General features: G+C 43.2%; 1 protein-coding gene across 2 annotated transcripts in view; it reads right to left on the bottom strand.

Moving 5' to 3' along the window:
• TGFB2 (transforming growth factor beta 2) overlaps positions 1-25,600 on the bottom strand; it is a 96,464-nt gene that overhangs the window by 20,654 nt on the left and 50,210 nt on the right. For both annotated transcript variants that reach the window (XM_005540873.4, XM_005540874.4), the window contains one exon: positions 17,373-17,536. In XM_005540873.4, the coding sequence (XP_005540930.1) occupies positions 17,373-17,536 (164 nt within the window). The remainder of the gene's footprint in view (positions 1-17,372; positions 17,537-25,600) is intronic.

Genomic DNA, 25,600 nt, shown 5'->3' with positions numbered 1-25,600 from the left:
CCTCATCTCCATGAAAACATTTTTAAAAATTAGCTGGACATGGTGGTGCACATCTCTAGTCCAAGATACTCAAGAGGCTGGGGCAGGAGGATCTGTTGAGCCTGGGTGGTCGAGGCTGCAGTGAGCCAAGATTGTACCACTGCATTCCAGCCTGGATGACAGAGTGAGACTCTGTCTCAAAAAAAAAAAAAAAAAAAAAGAAAGAAAAAAGAAAAAAAGAAAGAAAGGAGAACAAATAAATGCATCCTCCCCTTTTATCTTTTCTAACAATATATACTAGGATTTAGGGAGAGTTGGCTTGATAGGTGTATGGGTTTCCTAGAACTGTAGTAACAAAGTACCATAAACTGGGTTGCTAAAATTAACACAAACTTATCCTCTCACAGATCTGGGGGCTAGAAGTCTGAAAGCAGGGTGTTGGCTGGGCCATGCTCTCTCTGAAGCCTCAAGGGAGGATCCTTTGCCTCTTCTAGCATCTGGTGGTTTGCTGGCAATTTTTGGTGTTCCTTGGCTATAGGTGCATAGCTTCAATCTCTGCCTTCATCTTCACATGGCAGGCTCCCTGTGACTGTCTTCACATGGCTGTCTTTTTATAAGGACACCAGTCTTACTGGATTAGGGACCCACCCTCCTGCAGGATGACCTCATCTCAACTAATTATATCTGCAATGACCCTATTTTCAAATCAGATCACATTCCAAAGTACTGGGGATTAGGACTTCAACATATCTTTTTTAGGTGTAGAGGAGGGGACACAATCCTACTTCCAACAGTACGGATTCATAAATCATACTGTGGGGAGTATAATGCTGAATCTATGAGCTCCTTCAAAGCAAAAAATGTTCTTTCTCTCTCTTATTACCCCCACAGAGTCTTTTTCATGGCAGCTTACACAATCCCTGCTTGGTAAATTCTTATTAACTAACAGACTTCATTAGAAAGACATATTTGATCAAGTGACAAATAAGCCCCCAATTAGTCTTTTCTAGTGATAAAAACAAACAAACAAACAAACAACAACAACAACAACAACAACAAAATACTGCTTCTTGGAATTTTATATGCACCCAGAAACCCACCACAGAGATTATATATACCAAGGACAGAAAGCATCATCAGACAGAATAAGCAACTTAATACTGTTTTTTACCCTTTCTGTTTATTTCATTATGAGAATGAAAGGAGGGAGAGAAAGCAAGAAAGAAAATTTCAAATTAATAGCCAGTGGAGGCTTATAGAGAATCAGAACTGGGTAAAGTGGCTTTTATTTCACAGAGGCACAAACGGAGTTCTCTCTTCCTGTCTAACTGTAGCCTCCTTGATTATGCTGGGTCACTTCGGGGGTGCCTACCACACTGACACACTGCATGATTATCCTTCAGAAGTGACTTAACCCGCCCAGTACTTATCTTGCTTCTGCCATCACCATGTCCTGTAATTGCCATGGCTCCTTTATAATTGCGTCTGTCTAAGAGGTCGTAAGTAATGTATACCTGGCAAGAGTTTCATGAGGGCCTGCAGTCAGCTCCCATGGAATACACATCAGCCTCAGACGACTGAGAATACAAGTCTCTTTGGAGCTCAGATAGCTACACTATTATGTCACAACGTGAACTCTTTCTCTTTACAGTACAGAGTATTGCACATTGATATATACCTGTATTATACACAGCCACGTGCAATTATGATAAAATATGGCATACGCAGACCTTTGATGACCTTTATGGAAATGTCAGTAGATGTGCCTTCAAGTTACACACATATATACACACACACACACGCACACACACACACAGGAAAGTCTCTCCTCTGTGATGAAAACACCTTATAATTCCCTATTGTTTCCTTCATTAAAAAAAAATAAATCTTTACAGATGAACCTCTGTGCTAAGTGCACATGTGCATAGCAAGTAAATACATTTCTCCAGGTCGAAGGGATGAAGGAGTCCTTTGTGTGAAGAGAAAGTCTCTTGGATGCTGCAGCTCAGTAGCATTCATGAGACCATCAGGCACAAATCACACAAAAGAGAAAAGGATTCAACTGGACTAAAGCCACATCAGTATAGACCAGGAGAGAGAGGGGTGCAGTACAATATGTAATGGCAGAATTTGAAGGAGAATTAAATCAAGACCATACTGACTTTTTCTTAGCTGAATTCCTGCAGTCTTTGAGGCTGTACCACACAGCCCAGCACTATGACAATGATCTAGCTGTTTCCTGCCATTGAGGGAAAGACTGTCCACAAGACCTCAAGCTCTCTGGAGCCATATCTTCTAATTTTTATTTGACCTCCCCCTTCCAACTCCACTCTGACTTTAACACTAACATATGTGCACTTGGGGAACAGACTTCTAACACTCGATTTCTACCTCCTGGCACCTATAACACATGTGGTCTGTACTATAATTTAAGTGAGCACTTTAATTTAGGGCATGTGACTATAAACCAACAAGCCCAGATAAGTAAGAGTCTGTTTTTTCTAAAAACATCAAGTTTATGGGGTACCCAAGAATATCAGTTTCATTAATTTGTTACATCACTTTATTTTTTACCTACATGGTTATTATCTATTCATATTAAATACTTTATCAGAATTAGCTCTGAATAAGTCACAGAAGCAGCATAGTTATGTACATTTCTTTCTTCATCAATATTTAGGTATCTTTAAAACAAATGGAACAGAATTTCCAAATCCGAAAAAATGAGTGATGTTTCTCAATAGACTCACTGCATAAAGTTACAGACTTATATGAAGGATGTTCCTTGTAGTCTTATTTTGACATTTTAGTTAAATTCATTCAAAAACACTTATTGAACACCCACTGTGGACCAGACACATCTCCAGGAGTTTATGGCTAGAGGTGGAGATCAGATTATAAACAACATAAAGATGGAATAGATCAAATATGGCAGATAATGAAGATTATCAAGGAGAAAAGCACAGTAGACACTGGGGCTAGGATGTGTTGGGAAAAGTGACTCTGACATCTTAGGTAACGGTGGCCAAAGAAGGTCTCCCTGAGCAGGTGATCTCTGAGGAAAGACCTGAAGGAATAAAGGGAACCAACCATATGAGTAGATGGAAAAGCACTGTGGGTGGAGGGAACAGTGGCCACAAGCCACAGGAAGGAGTGAGTGCAGTGTTTGAGGAAGAGCAAAGAGGTCATTGACACACAGGGGAGCCCTAGGAATGAGGGGAAAGTTATGGCTGAGGGGCAGGTGACTAAGGAACAGGTCAGAGCCAGCCTCCTAAGTCATGGTAAGGACTTGGCTTCTACTCAGGGTGAGATATGAAGCCACTGCAGGGCTTTAAAGAGGGGATTTTGATCTGACCAACATTTTATCAGGAATCACTTTGACTGCTATGCTGTAAACAGCTGCTGAGGATGTGTATTAGTCCATTTTTACGCTGCTAATAAAGACATACCCGAGACTGAGCAATTTACAAAAGAAAGTTTATTGGACTTACAGTTCCACATGGCTGAGGAGGCCTCACAATCATGATGAAAGGCAAGGAGGAGAAAGTCACATCTTACATGGATGGCAGCAAAGAGAGAGAGCTTGTGTAGGGGAATGCCTCTTTCTAAAACCATCAGATATCATGAGACTTATTCACGATCACGAGAACAGCATGGGAAAGACTTGCCCCCATGACTCAATTACCTCCCACTAGGTCCCTCCCACAACACATGGAAATTCAAGATGATATCTGGGTGGTGACACAGTCAAACCATACCATTCTGCCCTGGCCCCTCCCAAATATCATGTCCTCACATTTCAAAACCAATTATGCCTTCTCCACAGTTCCCCGAAGTCTTAACTCATTTCAGCATTAACTCAAAAGTACACAGTCCAAAGTCTCATCTGAGACAAGGCAAGTCCCTTCTGCCTATAAGCCTGTAAAATCAAAAACAAGTTAGTCACTTCCTAGATACAATGGGGGTACAGGCACTGGATAAATATAGTCATTCCAAATGGGAGAAATTGGCCAAAACAAAGGGGCTATAGGCCCCATGAAAGTCTGAAATCCAGCAGGGCAGTAAAATCTTAAAGCTCCAAAATGATCTCCTTTGACTCCATGTCTCACATCCAGGTCACGTTGATGCAAGAAGTGGGCTCCCATGGCCTTGGGCAGCTCCACCCTCATGACTTTTCAAGGAATAGCCCCCCTCTTGGCTGCTTTTATGGGCTGGTGTTGAGTGTCTGTTATTTTTCCAGGCATGCGGTGCAAGCTGTTGGTGGATCTACCATTCTGGGGTCTGGAGGATGGTGGCCTTCTTTTCACAGCTCCACTAGGTGGTGCCCCAGTAGAAACTCTGTGTGGGGGCTCCAACCCCATATTTCCCTTCTGCACTGCATAGCAGAGGTTCTCCATGTGGACCCTGCCCCTACAATAAATTTCTGCCTGGGCATACAGGCATCTCCACACATCTTCTGAAATCTAGACATAGGTTTCCAAACCCAAGTTCTTTACTTCTGTGCACTCACAGGCTCAACACCATGTGGAAGCTGCCAAGGCTTGGGGCTTGCACCCTCTGAAGCCATGGCCCAAGCTCTGTGTTGGCCCTTTTCAGCCATAGCTCGAGTGGCTGGGATGCAGGGCACCAAGTCCCTAGGCTGCACACAGCACAGGGACCCTGGGCCGGGCCCACGAAACCACATTTTCCTCTCAGGCCTCCAGACCTGTGATGGGAGGGGCTGCTGTGAAGACCCCTGGCATACCCTGGAGACATTTTTTCCCATTGTCTTGGTTGCCATTTGGCTCCTCATTACTTAAGCAAATTTTTACAGCCAGCTTCAATTTCACCTCAGAAAACGAGATTTTCTTTTCTATTACATTGTCAGGCTGCACATTTTCCAAACTTTTATTCTCTGTTTCCCTTTTAAAACTGAATGCCTTTAAAAGCACCCAAGTCACATCTTGAATGCTTTGCTGCTTATAAGTTTCTTTCACCAGATACCCTAAATCATCTGTCTCAAGTTCAAAGTTCCACAAATCTCTGAGGCAGGGGCAAAATGCCATCAGTCTCTGCTAAAACATAGCATAGAGTCATCTTTGCTCCAGTTCCCAACAAGTTCCTCATCTCCATCTGAGACCACCTCAGCCTGGACCTTATTGTTCACATCACCATTAGCAATTTTATCAAAGCCATTCAACAGGTCTCTAGGAAGTTCCAAACTCTCCCACATTTTCCTATCTTCTTCTGAGCCCTCAAAACTGTTCTAAACTCTGCTTGTTACCCAGTTCCAAAGTCACTTCCACATTTTGGGTATCTTTTCAGCAGCAACCCACTCTACTGATACCAGTTTATTGTGTTAGTCCATTTTCGCACTGCTGCAAGACTGGGCAATTTACAAAAAAAAAAAAGGTTTATTTTATTTATTTTATTTTTTATTTTTATTTTTTTATTTTATATATTTATTGTTTTTTTTTTTTTTTTTTGAGGCGGAGTCTCGCTCTGTTGCCCAGGCTGGAGTGCAGTGGCCGGATCTCAGCTCACTGCAAGCTCCGCCTCCTGGGTTTACACCATTCTCCTGCCTCAGCCTCCCGAGTAGCTGGGACTACAGGCGGTCACCACCACGCCCGGCTAGTTTTTTGTATGTTTTAGTAGAGACGGGGTTTCACCGGGTTAGCCAGGATGGTCTCGATCTCCTGACCTCGTGATCCACCCGTCTCGGCCTCCCAAAGTGCTGGAATTACAGGCTTGAGCCACCGCGCCCGGCCAATTGGACTTACAGTTCCATGTGGCTGGGGAAGCCTCACAGTCATGGCAGAAGGTGAAAGGCACATCTCACATGGTGGCAGACAAGAGAATAGAGCTTGTGCAGGGGAACGCCTCTATTTAAAGCCATCAGATCTCATGAAACCTATTTACTGTCACAAGAGCAGCATGGGAAAGACTTGTTCCCATGATTCAATTACCTCCCACCTGGTCCCTCCCACAACACATTGGAATTCAAGATGACATTTGAGTGGAGACACAGCCAAACCATATCAAGGGGCCAGGGTGGAAACAGGGGACCAGCCAGGAGGCCACTGCCATGGCCCAGGTGACAGACAAGAACTGCTTGGACAAGCATAGTAACAGCAGAGACATGGGAGGTGGTTGGCTTTCAGAGATATAAGAACCAGTAAAATCAGCTGAATGACTTATCATTTTCCTCTTCCATAGAACTTTGGCAGTCTTTAAAAATCAACACTACCTTTCGCAAATCTGGATTTGTCCCCTTTGAGGGAATTCTCAAGTATGTATGCTAGGCTCTGCCACAGTTCTAGAACAGGGGTTCCAAAAAATATCTTGGGTACTGTTGGCATTGAGAAATAAACATACATGCTCCCTTGAAACAGCTTTTTCCCTAAAGGAGGTTACAGAAGAATTGGCATACTGAACATTTACAACATGAAGAACAAAAGGAATCTTATTAAAAATCAATTGGGAAGCATATAACAAGCCTATTTGTGTGGTGGGGGAGCAGGGAGAGGTAGTAACAGGACAGGAGATGAGATAAAAAGATACCCCTACTGGAGTCAGTCATTGTAATCATTCTTCAAAAAGAGAAGCAAGACAGAGCACAGGCCCCAGCTCAGCACTGCAGCCCTTAGCATCTTGATAAAGCGAATGTACACAGTGATAAAACAATGGCTGTTACCAAAACCCTGCTCTGTCCCACTGTTAACAGAAAACAGATCAGACCTTATCCAAGCAGAGATGACGGACACCACTGTGGTGGAGTGGTTTTAGAATCACAAGCCAACCTCAGGGGGAAATATGAACCATGTTCAAGATGACAAGAAAAATCCTGACAGTAACCTACTCCTTCTGTATCTTATGTGCCAGACACTTAACCTAGGTGTTCTCCTCACAGGGACTCATTAGGCAAGAGCTGTTATCTCCGTTTTCAGATGAAAAACTGAGGTTCAGAGAAAGGGTTGACTGGCTACCAAGGTCTTCTCCTTTCCCGCCCTGAGATGCTCATCTGCACCTTTTTTTTTTTTTTTTTTCTTTGAGAAAGAGTCTTGCTCTGTCGCCCAGGCTGGAGGGCAGTGGTGCAATTTGGGCCCACTGCACACTCCGCCTACTGGGTTCAAGTGATTCTCCTGCCTCAGCCTCCTGAGTCTGGGATTACAGGCACCCACCACCACACCTGGCTAATTTTTATATTTATAGTAGAAATGCGATTTCGCCATGTTGGCCAGGCTGGTCTCAAACTCCTGACCTCAAGTGCTCCATCCACCTCGGCCTCCCAAAGTGCTGGAATTACAAGCATGAGCCACTGCACCCGGTCTGCTCATCTGCAACTTAATGAGATGACCACAAGCTGAGTGAGTGGAAAATATTCTTGAAGGAGACCCTGACGCAAACTCCTGGGACAGCAACCAAGAACCCAGACCCTACAGCAAGAAGGGCTAGGGGAAGTGGTTCATTTTTAGCAGATTCCGAGCAGATCATAAATTTCACACTGTTTCTTACAAAAGTTCAAACTCAATGCTCGGAAACTGTAATGATAATAATAGTAACCGTTGAGGATACAGATACTGTGCTAGAAGTTTCCATGCATTATCTCTATGCCTTACAAAATCTTTGCCAAGTAGGTGCTTTTATCTGCATTTTACTGGTGTGGAAATAGTGTTAGTAACATGACTTCCTCAGACTCCCCAAAGGACCAAAGCTATGCCTTGAACCCACCCTGATCAACTTCAAAATCTGTGTTCTTTCTGCTAGTATGGAATCATGGTCAAGAGCATGACCCCTGGGGTCAGACTGCCTGGGTTCAAATTCTGGCTCTGTTTCTTCCTACCTGCCTGGCCTGGACAAGCTACTTAACATCACTGTGTCCCAGTTTTCCCACTTGTAAAATAAGGATGAGACCAGTACCTACCTTAGCACACAGTAAGCACTGCATGTATTAGCGATAATTATCAATATTGTTATTGAGTCACATTATGATAAAAGAATAAGATTATTAGTTAGTATTGGATATTCATTAACATTTATTTGAATACAGTGGAGAAGGGCTGCTGTTCATTCTACTTTTTGGGGGGTCTTGTCTGCTGACAAGGTTAACACACTTGTGCTAATGTTATAACCTAATACAAATGATAACAATCCAGTTTCCTTATGAGGCACGCACGCCATTTGATCAGTTTGAAAAAAAAACCTGAGATATTAATAGCCTTGTGCAAACAAAGTGTTTATTATACTTCCTTTTTTTTTTTTTTTTTTTTTTTAGGTGGGTTACTGTGCTATGTATGTCTCCAGCGTGGCGCCAGGGCTAGGATCAGTATTAAGAAGATTGTATGCTGTAAAATTATGTACAACAGGAGCACAGTATGGCTTTTTGTTTGTTTGGTTGGTATTTTTTTTTTTCAGTAGCACTTTTGCAAGTCTAATTTAACAGACAGTTTTTTTGGCTGACCTCTTTTTATTTTACACCCCCTTGGGCAATATGAGAAATGAAAGCTGAACTCTGTGTGTGTGTGTGTGTGTGTGTGTGTGCGCGCGCGCACACGCACACATGCACAACCACAAGCACATGTATGTGTTTAGGGTTAGGAGAAAGGGACAATTTTCATTAACCCCATTAGTGCTGTGCTCCCTGGTATGATAAAAACCCCACCTTTCAATTTTGCAGCATTAGGATCCCTTAGACGGTAGGCCTAGGCCATCTACCCTGAACCTTCACTATGAAGCCTTAAGAATGTGCATTTTAAAATCTGTTGCAGAGATGTTACATATGGAATGTCCATTAAAGGTAGCTGATGATTCACTCCCCCCACCACAATCTTTGCTTACTTATTTTGCTCCACAAACATCAATTCACCCTATCATCCTCAAGTCTGAAAAATCATTTAATATTTACTATACAACTTGAAGCCAAAACTAAATGGATGTAAATGACTTAGGATTTCACCACTGTTTTATATATCCTTGCAACTGATAGCCTCTAGAAATGACATTTCATCACATTTGACAAGCTGGTTACTGTTTCAATGCAGATTCAACGAGGCATTAAAATCCTAAGGAAAGAGGTCAGAGCAAATAGGAGGACAGATTTTATTTTACAGATGCTCCTCGACTTACAACGGGATTGTGTCCTGATATCATATGTATGAACAAAATTAAGTTGAGTCACTTTTACACCATCATAAAGTTGAAAAAATCAAAAGTAGGGGATCATCTGTACTTTTCACTTGCCAAAGTCTTGAGAGTTTTCTGTAGAGAGGGGGGTTCCTTTGCCATCCTAGGGGTGGCTTCAACTGAAGCTGGAGTTCAGTGGCACAATCTTGGCTCACTGCAAGCTTCCCTTCCTGGGTTCACGCCATTCTCCTGCCTCAGCCTCCTGAGTAGCTGGGACTACAGGTGTCCACCACCATGCCCAGCTAATTTTTTTGTATTTTTAGTAGAGATGGGGTTTCACTGTGTTAGCTAGGATGGTCTTGATCTCCTGACCTCGTGATCCACCCGCCTCAGCCTCCCAAAGTGCTGGGATTACAGGCATGAGCCACCATGCCCAGCCGAGATGGCTTTTCACCATGTTGTCCAGGTTGGTCTTGAACTCCTGGGCTCAAGCAATCCACCTGCCTCAGCCTCCGAAAGTGCTGGGATTATAGGTGTGAGCCACCGCGCCCAGCCTCTGGATCTAGTTTTTAAGAGGACTTGCAGCTTCTGCCTTGGACATTTTCACACTTCAGTCTCCATCTAAGAAGTCAGACTACTCTTCTGGGAAGACCACATGGAGACAACTGAGACTATCAGCCCCATGGGAAAAGGCAACATTTTAGTGACTTTTTCTCCTGATACTGTAAGATGTAGGAACCCAATACATCACTCTGCTTCCCTCAGGGAGTTATTTTTGCATGATTTTATTCAGTGGTCTGAAGCTAATAAATCAGTCTTAAAAACAACCTGGCAACTGACTTTCACAGGTAACTCAGGAGAGAGCTCTTCCCACTGCACGAATCAAAGACATAGAAGTCAAAATCTAAGCAGTGACAGCAAAGGAAGGGAACTAACACATGTGAAACACGCACTCCCCACCTGGAAGTCACAAACATTATTTCATTTCACCCTCACAATAAACCCCAAGCTAATTGGGAATTACTAAGAAAGTTAGGTCACAATGCCCATACCATTGCGTACTATGCCATACTGCCTCAATAAGGTAAACGGGGAGGCCAGACGTAGTCATCAAATCCTGGGACATGAGTGTGCACACTGAAACATGAGGAAGGTCGTTCTGACAAAATACTATGCATACCAATTAACCAAACCCACTCCTATTTCAATCTAGTCTATTCTGATATCTCTGCAACAAATATTGTTGGGTTCAAAGGAATCTCTTGATTCAGGCATATGGCTCAGTTCCTTGGAATTATGTGTCTGCCCACGAAAGGAGCCCAACCAAGATGGCAAGTTGCCCACAAATTCTCACAACTCCCTTTCTGGCAGGAAAGAGTTCTGAAGCATTTCTCTGGATTCTCCAGCTTTTGCTCTAAAAGTACCTCGGGTATATTTTTATTCATATACAGATACCACTTACATGTACATTTCTTCACAAGACCCTGAGCAACCGGAAGGTGGAGGCTAATTTTTCTTTAGATGGCTGGCACGAGGTATGATGCTGATGCCAGGAGGTGTACACTCACAGTCTGCTGACTATTACTTTACTTTACACAGTGGGTTAGTGTTCCAAGATCAAAGATGGCTGCAACTTCTTTGACACATTTCCCATTGATATATGGGATCTATTTCCTTTCCCTTTTAATCTGGGCTGCCCTGTAGTTGATTTGATCAATAGATGAAGGCAAAAGTGATGTGTCATTTCTGGGCCTAAAAATTTTTTTTTTTTTTTTTTTGAGACCAAGTTTGACTTTGTCGCCCAGGCTGGAGTGCAGTGGTGCAATCTCTGCTCACTGCAACCTCCACCTCCTGGGCTCAAGTGAGTCTCCTGCCTGAGCCTCCTGAGTAGCTGGGATTACAGGTGTGCCACCATGCCTGAGTAATTTTTGTATTTTTAGTAGAGATGGGGTTTCACCATGTTGCCCAGGCTTGAACTCCTGGGCTCAAGCAATCCATCTGCCTCAGCCTCCCAAAGTGCTGGGATTACAGGTGTGAACCACCACGCCCAGCCTGTGGGCTTAGTTTTTAAGAGGACTTGCAGTTTCTACCTTAGACATTTGCACACTTGAGTCCCCATGTAAGAAACCAGACTACACTTCTGGGAAGACCACATGGAGACATCTGAGACTATCTAGGGGGAGGAGCCCAGCTGAGCTCGGCCTTCCAGTCATCCTACTAAAGTTCCAAGCATAGGCACAACGCCATCATCAATCCTCCAGACCAACCCAACTGTCATCTAAATGCCAGCAAGTGACCCCAGCCAAAGCCACATGGAGCAAGAGAACATCCAGCCAAGCTCTGATCAAATTTCTGACCCACAAAAACTTGTGAAGTACAACAAAATGATTATCATTTGAGGCCACAAAATTTTGAAGCTTGTTATGCAGCACACAGATAACCCAAACAGTGGTATGAATCTTACTATTCTGGAGGTGGTAAGGTTTTAAACGAGAAATGAGTATTGAAAGGGTGTCAGTTGGTGAGAAGAAACTAGAAATACTGGAGAGCTCCAAGTCCTCTGAGCAAATTTAAATATAAGTATTCTTTGGTGGTCCCAAAGGATTATTTAGGGCCACGAAGTTATGGGTACCCTTAGATAAGTCATTAAGTTCCCTAGGCATTTCTTCATGTGTAAAATGGGGATTTATCCAACTCCAAGATAGCAGGTGTTCTTGCCCATATAGGAGACGTTCAACTTGAAGGGAATTCTCCTTCCTATTTTCTCTCCCTCTACCTTATAATTCTGGTCATGATTTTAATCATACATACAGGGAAAATGTAATCAAAGAAAGGTGTGTTCAAATTTATAAATTGGCTGAGAGCTATAACAGCTATCATAGGTTTGAAGATATTCCTAGAGCACTGGAGTTTTGTCTGAACGTATCACAATAAAGGCTGCCTTTGGCATAAAGCTTTAAAAATATGGCAAGGATCATTACTATCTAATAACAGTTGTTTTTCATCTTTGTTTCCTCCTCTTTCCCTTCATCTGTCAGACACTTTATCCCTCTCATATTCCCTCCATTATTGTTACACATGGGAAGCCTATCTTGATCACACCAGTAGATGCTATTTAGAGTTTGTTAACTTGAAAGAGGTTAGAGAAAGCAGGAAAGAAAGATTTTATTTTACTATCATTCATTAATGTTCTGACAGACTGTTCTGTAAAGAGAGCAGGGTAATGAAAATCTTAAGTTCACAAGATTTTAGGTTTAAATAAGCTCAGAGTGACTTCAACAGAAGCATGGGTTTCCTAACTATCCCAGGTGGAGAGAAATAAACCTTTACGGCTCTGGACAAGACAAATCCTGAATTCATGAACGGAATTGCTCTCCTAGGTCCATCCAGCCTCATACTGTGACTCTAAAACAAATACCTGGAGGCATTTTTATGAGACAGAATGACCCAAAAATTTGGGCTATATTTTAAATCTGTGAATTCCAATTGGAAGATCCAAATCTGAACAATCACAGGTGAATCACCAGGAGAGTTCTTTGAAACAAACATCTGTGCTGAGGCGATTCTCATTTTCCTTTCCAGGGAAAATCAGAATCTCCTTGAAGGAAACTGTGGTTAGTCTTTGTAAAAGCTCCCCCAGGGATTCCAAACCTGGTGGAGTGCCTATGCTCACATGTAAGTCCACAGGCACGTGTGCACACATGTACACACATACATACTCTCCTCCGGCTGAATATCAGCATCCTGAAGAGTCCTAATAAATCATCCAAACAACCATGTAAATGACCAGAGAACCTTTTCATGGTCACCCTGTCTTCTTCTAGGGAGTAGGATGCCAACTGTGTGTCAAGTAATACAGTAATCAAAGGGTATCCAAGAACTTCAGAGGCTTTGTTCTTCTGAAGAGCTGAGCTTTCCAAATAGCTGAAGATCTGCCCACTTAAGCACCAGATCTTTTTTTTTTCCAAAATAATATTTCAGCAATTTTGGATGTTAAACTCTGTAAAATTTATTGCATGTGTTCACTTTCCTGACTATAATTTAGCCTCGTCTTCATAATTCAAGGCTATTACCATAGGCATCAATTCCTATAATGGGACTAGAGATGGGAGTTTATTACCAAAGACTACAAAGACCTCCAAATGGCAGCTGAAGAAAAAGGAAAGTTGGAGAACACCATGCTAAAAATGGGACTCCAAATAAAGAGGTCAGAAGCAAAAGTCAGAAGCCAGACAGGAAGCCAAGGAGATAAAGAGCGGGTTAACTATAAACAGGGTAAGTTTTAGAAAACTTGTCCACAACAGGCATTGCTTCTGTGGTCTGATTATCTGAGATAGCATTACTGTGATACACTGGTAAAAATCTTTAGTCTAAAGCAGAGGTCCCCAACCTGGATGGTACCCGTCCATGGCCCATTAGGGGCCCGGGCCGCACAGCAGGAGGTGAGCAGCAGGCAAGCAAGCAAAAATTCATCTGTGTTTACAGCCACTCCCCATTGCTTGCAGTACCGCCTGAGCTCCACCTCCTGTCAGATCAGCGGTGGCATTAGATTTTCAAAGGAGCAAGAATCCTATTGTGAACTGCACATGCTAGGGATCTAGGTTGCACGTTCATTAGGATAATCAAATGCCTGATGATCTGACATTGTCTCCCATCACTGCCAGATGGGACCGTATAGTTGCAGGAAAACAAGCTCAGGGTTCTCACTGATTCTACATTATGGTGAGTTGTATAATTCTTTCATTATATATTACAATGAAATAAACTGCACAAGTAACGCTCTGTGGAAAAATTGTATTCCATGAAACTGGTCCCTGGTGCCAAAAAGGTTGGGGACTGCTGGTCTAAAGGACCTGCTGCTGATGTCACGGTGTCCTCCTCTTTTAATTTAGTGCTTCTAATTTCTTGTGGCCCTACAGATAGTCAACCCAGTTGAAGCAATAAAGGGCAAGAGGCTGCCTCTCTGATCCATCAAAAGTGTGTATGTGTAGTCTTCTCTTCGGGTGTTCAAGGATCTCTTTGACTTGCTCTCTGGACCTTGCCTGTGTTTCAGGAGGTGTATAGCTGAGCCCCAGAAAGATAAAAAATTGCCATTATTTTATATTTTTCTGCTAGAACTTTCTCCTTCCAGATGCCCATGTATAGTGACAGTGAACGTGCCCATGCTTCTCCAAACTAAAAGCTTCCATCTTGGGCCGTTCCTCTTTTAAGCATGGGACTCTAAGCCATGCAGATCGTGTCGCTTGTGTCATGGAGCAGCCAGTGCTGCAGAAACCTCTGAGACACATCTACCAAGAACTCACTAAGGTCCTCTAAGTTGCCAGCCTCAAGAGAAACACCCTTTCCTGGAGAAGGGTTGGGCCCTGGGAGGAAAAAAGTCATTGGCAAGCCTGTTGGCAGAGGCTACTCCTCAGAGGACAGGGTCAAGCGGCCACAGAAAAATAGTGACTTAGCAGCTTCCATTACAGGTAACAGGACCTAGGTGACCCTGCCTTCAATTTACTGAAGCTAACTAAAGTAGGGCCAAAGAGAGCAACCTATGATGCTATAGTCAGCACAGAAGGAAATTTAAGAGTGACTTAATTGGTAAAAAAAGAAAAGAAAAAGGAGATACAATCATATTTTTTGTTTGTTTGCTTAAATCATCTTGTAATTTATCTGGCTACCCTTAATCTGGCTTTTTTTCATAGGAACCAATTTTTGCTTTCCCTCCAAATATTACTTCATCCTCTAGCCTCGTTTGTCTTATTCTTCTTCTATTCTGGCTTATCCCAAGGGTAAGAGAAAGGGAAAAATTTGCTAGCAATAGCATAGTATGTGGTGAGGAGATGGAAGGACTTGGGAGTCAGAGGTGGATTTGTATCCCAGCCCTGCCATTTCCTACCTGTGTGACCCTGGCCAAGTTACTTAATTTCTCTGGGATTTAGCATCATTCTCTGTGAAATGGAAAAAGAATAGAATAGCAGAAAGAACACTTCATTTTACAAACTCCATAGTATAGCTGTGAGTATCACTGGAAACAATACTTCCAACTCTTTGCTCAGCATAGTGTCTGGTCACACAAGCATGCTCTCTGACCTTGGGGTGACGAGCAACGGCCGGCCCATTGGTGCTACCCAGAATGCGAGTTAGGATTTAAAAGTCTCCAAAAACAGGTTCTCGAGGGCCTATTTAAATAAGTAAGAATTATTCTTCATGAATACACATGTGAACTACTACTTTAGAACTGGGGCCAGGCACAGTAGCCCCTGCTTTTAATTCCAGCACACTGGGAAGCTGAGGTGGGATGATTGCTTCAGCTCAGGAGTTAGAGACCAGCCTGGGCAACAAAGCGAGACCTCATCTGTACTAAAAATTAAAAAAAAAAATTAGCTAGGCATGGGGATGCACACCTGTAGGATCGCATGAGCCCTGGAAGTTGAGGGTGCAGTGAGCTATGATTGCACTACTGCATTGTAGCCTGGGTGACAGAGCAAGATGCTGTCTCAAAAAACAGAAAAAGAAAACAATACGACTGCTTTGAGTATTTTAAACTCTTCTTCAAGTCTCATATTCATTTGTATGGTAGTTCTCCATTTTCATAATGAATACAAAGAAAATTTTGATCCTAATGATCACAAATTCCAAATGATTAGACTCCAGAAAAACCAGAGGTTTCTGTACATAGATGCCAATTTCTTTTTCTCAAGTAGTCCCATGTTTTAATCATATTGTCATATATATATATCCCTTATCATGGGGATCCCAAGGGGTTTGTTCTTAATCCTCTGTAGTGTCACTCTACACACTATCTCTGGAGGGTCACCTTCTCCCTAGTCTCTCCTCACCTCCAGGCACTGAGCACTATGTACCAGGTACCCTCAGCAAGCCCATTCAAGACTGTCTTTGCAGTGACTGCCCATCCTGCCAAGAATGATGATCCCCCGTTGCGTTTTAATAGATACTTCTCAAGGCCTCACCAAAATGTCGGCTCCCTGGTGAAATTTCCCCACCTATACCCTATATGCGAGTACCACTATTCATATGGCATCAGGATGTATTTAAGTTGCCTGTTTATAAGGCTGCACCAGACTCAGGATTTTTCGAGTGGTTTTTTAATGTGCACAAGAAGCACCTGTGAATCTTGTTAAAATGGGGATTCTGACTGTGTAAAGTCTAGAGTGGGGCCTGAGATTCTACATTTCTCACAGCCCCTAGGTGATGCCGATGCAAATGCCCTGTAGACTACACTCAGGTAACAAGCTTTTAAGAACATCTCTGAAAATCTCAGCAAGTTGGCGTTTCATCATCATCATCATTATATTTTGACGCTGCTGCCCACCAACTCCAACTCTACTAGAAAGATGAGAATAGGAGACGTCAGGACTATGTGTGTGTGTGTGTGTGTGTGTGTGTGTGTGTGTGTGTGTGTGTGTGGGCGGGGGGGTGGGGGTTGTATTGGGTAGGTGGATTGGAGACTGTGGGTAGAATTAGAAAGGAAAAGGAAATGGGCTAAGGTTAATAAAGACACAGGAGGTTGCAAAGAGAGGAGGAAAAAAGTGAAAAAGACAGGAAGAGAGAAGACAATAAGCGAACAAAGAGAAAATCATAGAAAAGGAGAAAGAAACAGCCATAGGATGAGTAAAGGAAGGTCAGCTGACTGCTTCTCAGGAAGGAATCGGACTTTACAGTTTATCTGACTTTACAGTTTAAGGGGTTGAATTCTGGAACCAAACCCTCTCAAGAGTACATACTCTGGCTGTTCATGCAACCGAGGAAGTGTGCTCAGAACTTCAATACTGCATTCTAAAGGGTTCTTCCCTCCTGAGTGATTAGGAACAAGCTATTACTATAACAGTAATAGCAAATGAGGGCCTATATCATGATTGTGACTATATAGAATGGCTTATATCAGCTAAGAAAATCTAAGACACTAGAATTCTTTTGTGTTAAGACCTCAAACTGATTGCCCATTACAACAACCTAAAGGAGCCAGGTATAGTGGCTCATGTCTGTAATCCCTAAACTTTTTGAGGCCAAGGTGGGAAGACTGCTTGAGGCCAGGAGTTCCAGATCAGCCAGGGCAACATGGTGAGACCCCATATCTACAAAAAGTTTTTTAAAAAGAGAATCGGGTGTGATGGTGCACTACTGCAGTCCCAGTGACTTGGGAGGCTGAGGCAAGAGGATCATTTGAACCCAGGAGTTCAAGGTTGCAGTGAGCTGTGACCATGCCACTGTGCTCCAGCCTGTGACAGAGAGAGAGAGAGAGACTCTGTCTTAAAAAAAAAAAAAAAAAAAATGAACATTACCTGATACAGCTCAATCCGTTGTTCAGGCACTCTGGCTTTTGGATTCTGCAAACGAAAGACTCTGAACTCTGCTTTCACCAAATTGGAAGCATTCTTCTCCATTGCTGAGACGTCAAACCGAACAATTCTGAAGTAGGGTCTGTAGAAAGTGGGCGGGATGGCATCTGTAAAAAGTTAGGGCAATCATTGAAAATGATAAAATCCATTGTGCTTTCAGAAAAGACTAGCATGAGATAACCCCAAGAAGCCATAAGGAAAATATCTACAGAATAATTTAGTTTCCGACGGCCAATTTAATGTCATTAACAACTTATCCAGAAAAAAAAGAAATAAAATAAACATGTGCATTTAGTTATAGGAGTAGCAAATTAATAGAGATTAACAAACCACTTCCAATTCCATTTGAAAGCATGCAGTTAACCCCATCCTTTGAAGGCTGACAGAGTGGTGGAAAATCATAGATGGTTTTGAATTGGGACAAGTTTATGACAGTTGATGCCTGGAGAGAGCTGACAGGCCTGCATACACTTTAATCAGATATGCCAAGAAAATAGTTCCTAATGGCCAGCAGTTTGCCCATGTATTTTTTTTTCCTTGAAAGTTTGGCATCCAAATAAATTTTTTTTTTAACCAGGCTCATATATCATATCTCCTTTGACTTCAATAGTTTTTCACACACATATGACTTAACATATTCTCTAGTCAAGTTATGATGAGGAAATCTGAATAAACAAAAGTATAACCCACGTACTAACTTATACCAGATCCAGTATTAGAATTCTTTATGCAGGATAATCTCTGTTGGCGGGAGGTCATCCTAGCTAATGAATAAAAAGAATTGGCACAAATTCCTTCAGTTCTAAACCATGTAAAATACAGAGTTGCTAATGGCACATGACAATTTAAAGCTCCTAGGAAGACTGGACACAGTGGGTCATGTCTGTAATCCCAGCACTTTGGGAGGCTGAGGTGGGCAGACCACTTAAGGTCAGGAGTTTGAGACCAGCCCTGGCCAACATGGTGAAACCCTGTTTCTGCTAAAAATACAAAAATTAGCCAGGCGTGGTGGCATGCACCTGTAATCCCATCTACTCCAGAGGCTGAGACTGGAGAATTGCTTGAACTCTGGCAGTGGAGGCTGCAGTGAGCCGAAATCGCAACACTACACTCTAGCCTGGGCAACAGGGTGAGGCTCCATCTCAAAAATCAATCAATCAATCAATCAATCAGTCAATTAAGCTTCTGGGTTGCTTTAGAGTTGTGCTGGGTTTTTTTTTTTTTTTTTTTTTTTTGGAATCTGCCAATGTCTTTGAATGTGCAACTGAGGCTAAACCAAGACCAGAGCAGGTCCTATTCTAACTCCATGCTTTCAAATACAATATCCATTTATTAAGCACCTACACTGTGCAGACCACTTGTTACAGGTATGTTTCCACAGTCTTCTTCCAAAATCTCCTATACACTTTCTTGCCCCTTTCCAGAGTGTTTCATCCAACTCTAGTGGCTCCATTTCTTTCTACCCACTCTTCAATTATCTGACTTCATTACAAATAATCATTCACAGTTGTTCATGTTTTTTTTATAAATGTTTTTATTACTTCTGAATTGTGTTTGTTTATTTTGTTTCCCCTGTGAAATTTTAAGAATCTTGAGGGCAGAGACTGGATTTGCCAGGTCTTTCTTCTTTCCCATGTATCTGGGACAGGGTTCTGTATACATGGAGTTCACCAAATACCCCGTTTGCATACTTGGTCATCAACAGGAGTCTCTTGAAAGACTCAGGCATCTGACTGTTGGCAACACTAACTTCTTTTTAAATAAATGAGCCATCTTGCCGATCTTAAAATAGACGTAAATACCTTCCATGATTTATTGGGAAATCCATGCCCTGATGATTACACTGAAGAAAAAAAGATGCTAGGAACACACCAACATTTTCTCATCTTAAGACACCTGAATTTTTTCCTTCATAGGAACTTTCTCCCAACCCATCTCCTTCCCCTATATATGTGTGACTCTCAGCACACAGGCTCATGGAGAAGCAGGGAATTTCTACACCAGTCTGCTCCATACTGGTTCATAAAATGACTGTGTGAATTGAGGCTTTATAACCCATGAGTCAGAAGTCTCAGAAACAAACAAACAAACAAAAAAACCCCAAAAATCCAAAGTATCCAGGTTTCAAAGAAAAAAAGTATTCATGCAGACATGGTGATGATCCACTGCATCACCACTGCGAATTAGTTGATGGGCAGCTTCCAGGCCAGGGAGCACTGGTACGCGCAGAAAGGCTTTTGGAGTCCCCTAGCACAGCATTTTGACAAGGTAGTTGCTGAGAACAAATACTTTTTCTCCTCTGGGATATGCCCGCCCTCATGATTGGAACAGCTTGTCCTATGCTGACCAGCTCAGCTGAAAACAGGCCAGATACCCAGAGAAGGCTAGGCCGGTCTGGGGCCAGGCTTTCTGGCTTTGCCCACCCTCTTGGCCAAAACCTTCCACAGGCTGATGCTGCATTCATCTTCGCATAGCCTCCGCATTGGACAGTAGAAGCTTCAAACATTCTTTGAAGGAGCATCCTGGAAGAGCGAAGCTAATTCAGCGTGTTTCCTGTCATTAGGAAGAATAAACATCTCACTGAATTTGCGGCCCCCCCTCCCCGCCCTCCGCCCTTTCAGTGGAATCCCTGCAGGCCTCTTCCACTTTCACAAGCACCCATCTTTCACACCCACCCGCCTCAATCTTATCCTTCCATCAAGTTTGTAAATAAGTGCTCTTGAGATTTATTTTTATCTCTTTTGTGTTTATTAAACTTTGGACCATCCCCCCCCACTTTTCTGGTCCTCTGCCCATCCACACTCTTTCTTTTTATGGCTGCCTCAGACCATGAGGTCAATTTTGTTTCTTCTTCTTCTAAGCAAATCATCCAATGATCCTGTCCTAGGCTTTTGAGCTTTGAAAGGGCGTTTGCAAATATTTACAGGAGTAGCTTGCTAGTTAAGTACAGTTGTTCAGCTGGGCTTCCTATACATTGGCAAACAGCCCTCCTCCCCTCTGGCTCTTATAAGCATTTAGGCTGTTTATATTTCAACTGTCTAATAACACAAATCTGCATTTTTGGTCCTTGTTTTATAAGTAGAAGTAGCTAACACACACAGTGAAAGGACTGCTGAGCAGCCTCCATCAGCCACTCTGCTTTGGTCTTGTAACCACAGCGAAGCGGCCAGGCCAGGAGGAGCCAGCAGCCTTCCCTGCCTGTACTCCTGCTCCAGCGCGTGAGAGTGTGGTAAAAACTGTCAACTGAAGAACCGACTACCCCTTCCAGGGGTCGATGCCAGCTGTCCTGTGCTGTCATCTGCTCTGGGTCACAAGCCCCCTGGCTGGCTGAGGAACGTGAGCAACTGGCCAAATGTTTCCTCATTTGGAAAAAAACAAAATTGCTGTAAATTGCGCTAGCAGCCTTTGACCCTGCCTTTACTTCATAAACACCCTATACACGCGGCAGGGAGACCCAAAAAGGCCCCTCGATGCCCAGTCGGGACGCAGCAGGCTCCCGCCCTCCACGGAGGGAGCTTGGGGTAGGGGCTTAATGGCTTGTGCAGCTCTGATCCACCCACTTAGTCTTGGAGGGATGGAGCTTTTTCCTCTGCTTCCTCCAAGAACTAATTTCCCCCTTTGGAATGGGAGTTCTCGCTAAAGTCCTCTGTAATACGCATCCCAGTTGCTATTCCATTGCCAGGTGGTCAGGTACTTGTGCTTGACCTTTGCCAACTTATCCACACTCACATCCTGGCCCGCTCCCTTCTCTCAATTTCTGACCTACTTTTTCAGTTCAATCAAATCGATTTTCCTTCAACCCTTTGGATTTCACACCAGGACGCTGATTCTGGTCCTCCTCCCAGGCTTTCTCATGGGCCTTCCTCCCAGGGAAAATTTTGCACATAGAAGATTCCAGTATGTCATCAAGTGGTATCCCCCTCACCTCAGCCTTGGCCACACATGCCAAATCATATTTTGCGGAAGGAAGAGAGAGAAAAAAAACCTGAGAAAATCTAACTAGTCACTAATTTCCAAAGTAACAGTATACAAAAAACTTAAATATGGCACTTAATCACATAATACTGTATGTACATTATATGTTGACTTGTATCTGCTCCAAAAAATTTACCAACTTATTGTATGTAAGCACTTTGAACTCACAAATCTTTCCTTATAGTTTTTCTCCACAGCCTAGGGTGGACTTCATGAGAGTGTAGCCAGCACAGGTGCACAGGGTCTCTCCATCCTCAGAAAGGTCTCATACCTGAATTTAGTGCTCTGTGGCCTCTCTAGTCATCATCTTGAAATCCTCAATCATTTCATCTTTGAATTGATGCTTTGTAAATGAGGTCTTATAGGACAATGAAGCATGCACAGAGGGCTGGGGACCTCAGCCCCAGGCCATCTCACCTCCTGTCACCTGTCCACTTGCCCAGGACTCTCTGCCTCTTACCCCTTGCCCTCTGGTGTCCCCAGTCTCACCCTGCCTTCCCTGCCCCACCCAGTGGCCACTGTTTTCCTCCACCCAGTGAGAGCTGGGGTCAGACACACAACCCATGCCATTTCAGGGCAGGGCCTGGTGGCAGCTGTCCCCACCACAAGCTGGTAGTGCCACAATATGTTTAGGGAGCAACCCAGTAAAAGCATGTCTCTCACCCACTCCTTTTTAAAATTTTTTTTCAATACTTTTTGGGGTACAGGTGCTTTTGGTGACATGAAAGAGTTCTTTAGTGGGTGATTTCTGAGATTTTTGTGTACACTCTTAATTCAGGTACAAACCACATCCCAGTGCAGAGTTTGCAACCCTATGGGTTGAAGTGGCAGTCCCATGGGAAGGGAGATACCTGGCTCAATGTGTCATCAATCTTGTGGGCTTGTGGCAGGGGGACCCAAGCAGCTGCTGGGCTGCATGTTCCAAGTTTTAGGGCAAGGGTCTCAAGTCCCTGTGAGAGTCTCCTGTCACTCTAGGAGCATTCCCATGCCCAAGAGAGCACAATATCAAACAGCACATAAAAAAACACCGCGACAGTTGGAAAGAGAGAGAGAGAGACAGAGAGAGGGAGACCATGGAACAAAGGAAAAATTTTATATTTTAGCATCTTCAACAGTACTTTTCCTTTTTTTTTTTTAAACAAGATACCCCATATTTTCATACTGAAGAAGGATTCTACAAGTTTTGTAGGTAGCCCTGCCAAAGCCTCATATAGTTATAGGATTCTTATGTACCGAAGGACCTTCAAGGCTACCTGAATTCTAATCCAGTTAAGAATGAACTGGTTGAACTGAATCAACCAGTTCCCAGCTCTGTGGCAACAGGGATATGATCTGGCTTTTCTGAGCCTGTTTCTTCATCTATATAATGAAGTAAATAATTTTCTACCTCATATGTAATGGATCGTATTGTCAGGATTATATAAGTAAGCAGATGGAAAGTTGGAGCGCTGGATCTAGCACAAATTTCCACAGTTTCCTCCCTGCCTCCCTTCCCATCCCGCAACAAAGCTGCCAAGTGGTCAGTGGGCCTTTCGTGAATGCCCCCAAGAGAGAGGATGCTTTGACTAACTGACAGACTTAATTAGAAGAGGAGAGAAAGAACAGGAGGAGCTAAGTGTCCTGGGGCAGTTTATAAATGACGCTATATACTCTAATTCCTTTCCACTGAATAGGGAGAAATTCCAGTCACCAAAGTTCTCACAGACTCCCCACCACTATCCTTTAACATTTCATCTGATTTACTATAAACCTGACCATCAGAAAAGGTGACAAGAGAATCCTAACTTTCCACTAAACAGTTCTGCATCAAGCAATTTCACCTCTCACTACAATGTTCATATTAGGACTATTTTTATTAAAAAGGTTAATCAACATTGGTACAATACTATTAACTAGGCTTGGATTTCTTCAGTTTTTATATGTTCTACTTTTTTAATTTTTAATTTTTGTGCCTTGCTAGTAAGGGTGTATATATTTATGTGGTACATGAAATACTTCAATATAGGCATGCAATGCCTAATAATCACATCATGGTAAGTGGGGTATCCATCCCCTTTGAAAACGTACTATAGTTGTGATTATCATTGGGAGAAGCTGTTGAAGGGTACACAGGAACTCTCTGCACTATTTTTGCAATTTCTTGTGAGTCTAAAATTATTTCAGACCTGGCACAGTGGCTCATGCCTATAATCCCAGCACTCTGGGAGGCCGAAGTGAGAGGACTGGTTAAAGCTAGGAGTTTGAGACCAGCCTGGGCAGCAAAGCAAGACAAGACCCAATCTATATTAAAAAATAAAAAATTAGTTGGGTAATGTGGCAAGTGCCTGTACTCCTACCTACTTGGGAGGCTGAGGTGGGAGGATCACTTGAGCCTGAGAGGGTGAGACTACAATGAGCCATGATTGAGTCACTGCACTGAAGCCTGGGCAACAGAGTGAGATCCGTCTCTAAAAAAAATTAAAATAAGCCATGCACAGTGGCTCATGCCTGTAATCCCACCACTTTGGGAGGCAGAGGCAGGCAGATCATGATGTCAAGAGATCAAGACCATCCTGGCCACATAGTGAAACCCTGTGTCTACTAAAAATACAAAAATTAGCTGGGCATGGTGGCAGGTGCCTGTAGTCCCAGCTACTCGGGAGGCTGAGGTAGGAGAATCCCTTGAACCCGAGAGGCAGAGGTTGCAGTGAGCCAAGACTGCACCACTGCACTCCAGCCTGGTGACAGAGAAAGACTCCGTCTTAAAAACTAAAATAAAATAATTTCAAAATAAAGTTAAAGAAAAGGTTAATAAAAAACAAAACTGAATAAAGGTCTTACAACGTCACTCATATGTGATGAGCTCTGAAACAGAATGTAGATTTGAGGTTTGCAAGAAGTCCCCCAATGATGTCTAGGGTTCAGCCCTTCAGGAGGGCAATGCTTCAGCTATCTATCTATTGTTTATTCCCTCTTAGATTGGTCACACCACAAAACTGGCAGAGAGAAAGTGTGTGTCTCTAAACTTGCTTGTAGGTGCTTGGGTCAAGAACCTACAGGTATTTGCTGTATTTGCTAAAGCAGTGGTTCTTAAAGTGAGGTTCCCAACCCATGGCATCAGCCTTGACTAGGAATCCGTGATAAATGTGAATTATCCAGGAAAGTCTGATGCACCATCTCATCAAAGTTTGAGAACCAATGAGTGACTACATATTGGTTGACTCCTAGCTGGTGAAACCAGTCCTAGTTAACAATTAAAAGCAGATTGGTAAAGTCCAGGGGAAAAGAAGAAGGAGGCCTTAGTGTTTAACACCAGCTTTCCTGGAGTCAGCACTGACCACAATCCTCAGGGACAGATGAGCACTGGTCTCAGTGTCCTTGTGGGGGATTTTCCAAGATAAGCCAGAAAGGTCAGTAGTTCAAAGTGAAACACAGAAGGTGTGGGTATGAATGGAATTGGTAGTGGCCTGGAGGTTTTGTTTATCCTCCTGCCTGAGGTACTCACCAATTACCTGAACATCAAGTCCAAGCTAGTCCCCCTCCTAGGGGAAAAGCTAAACGAGGCTTACAAAGCAGCACAGGTGCCTGCTGATTAACAGTATTTCTCAGCAGGTGGTCTGCATTTTAGCAAACTCCTTGAGCAATTCCTATGTACCCTCACATTTGAGAACTGCTGAAATATAGGACAGAAGAAAAGAAGTCTACAAAGACATACAGAAAGACAAAGGAGCACCTAAAGGTTTTTTTTTTTTTTTTTTTTTTGAGATGGAGTCTTGCTCTGTCGCCCAGGCTGGAGTGCAGTGGCACAATCTCGGTTCACTGAAAGTTCCGCCTCCCAGTTTGCACCATTCTCCTGCCTCAGCCTCCTGAGTAGCTGGGACTACAGGCACCCGCCACCACACCTGGCTAATTTTTTTTATTTTTTAGTAGAGACGGGGTTTCACTGTGTTGGCCAGGATGGTCTCGATCTCCTGACCTTGTGATCCACCAGCCTCGGCCTCCTAAAGTGCTGGGATTACAGGCGTGAACCACCGCGTTTGACTTTTTTTGTTTGTTTGTTTGTTTTGTTTTGTTTTTTAAGATGGAGTCTTGCTCTGTTGCCCAGGCTGTAGTGCAATGGTGCAATCTCAGCTCACTGCAACCTCCGCTTCCTGGGTTCATGCAATTCATCTGTCTCAGCCTCCTGAGTAGCTGGGATTACAGGCGCCAACCACCAT

This window comes from Macaca fascicularis, chromosome 1, assembly GCF_037993035.2.
Source record: "Macaca fascicularis isolate 582-1 chromosome 1, T2T-MFA8v1.1".
NCBI classification, from domain to species: domain Eukaryota; kingdom Metazoa; phylum Chordata; class Mammalia; order Primates; family Cercopithecidae; genus Macaca; species Macaca fascicularis.
The sequence above is the reverse complement of the archived record's forward strand: the minus strand, read 5'-3'. Positions and strand labels throughout refer to the sequence as shown.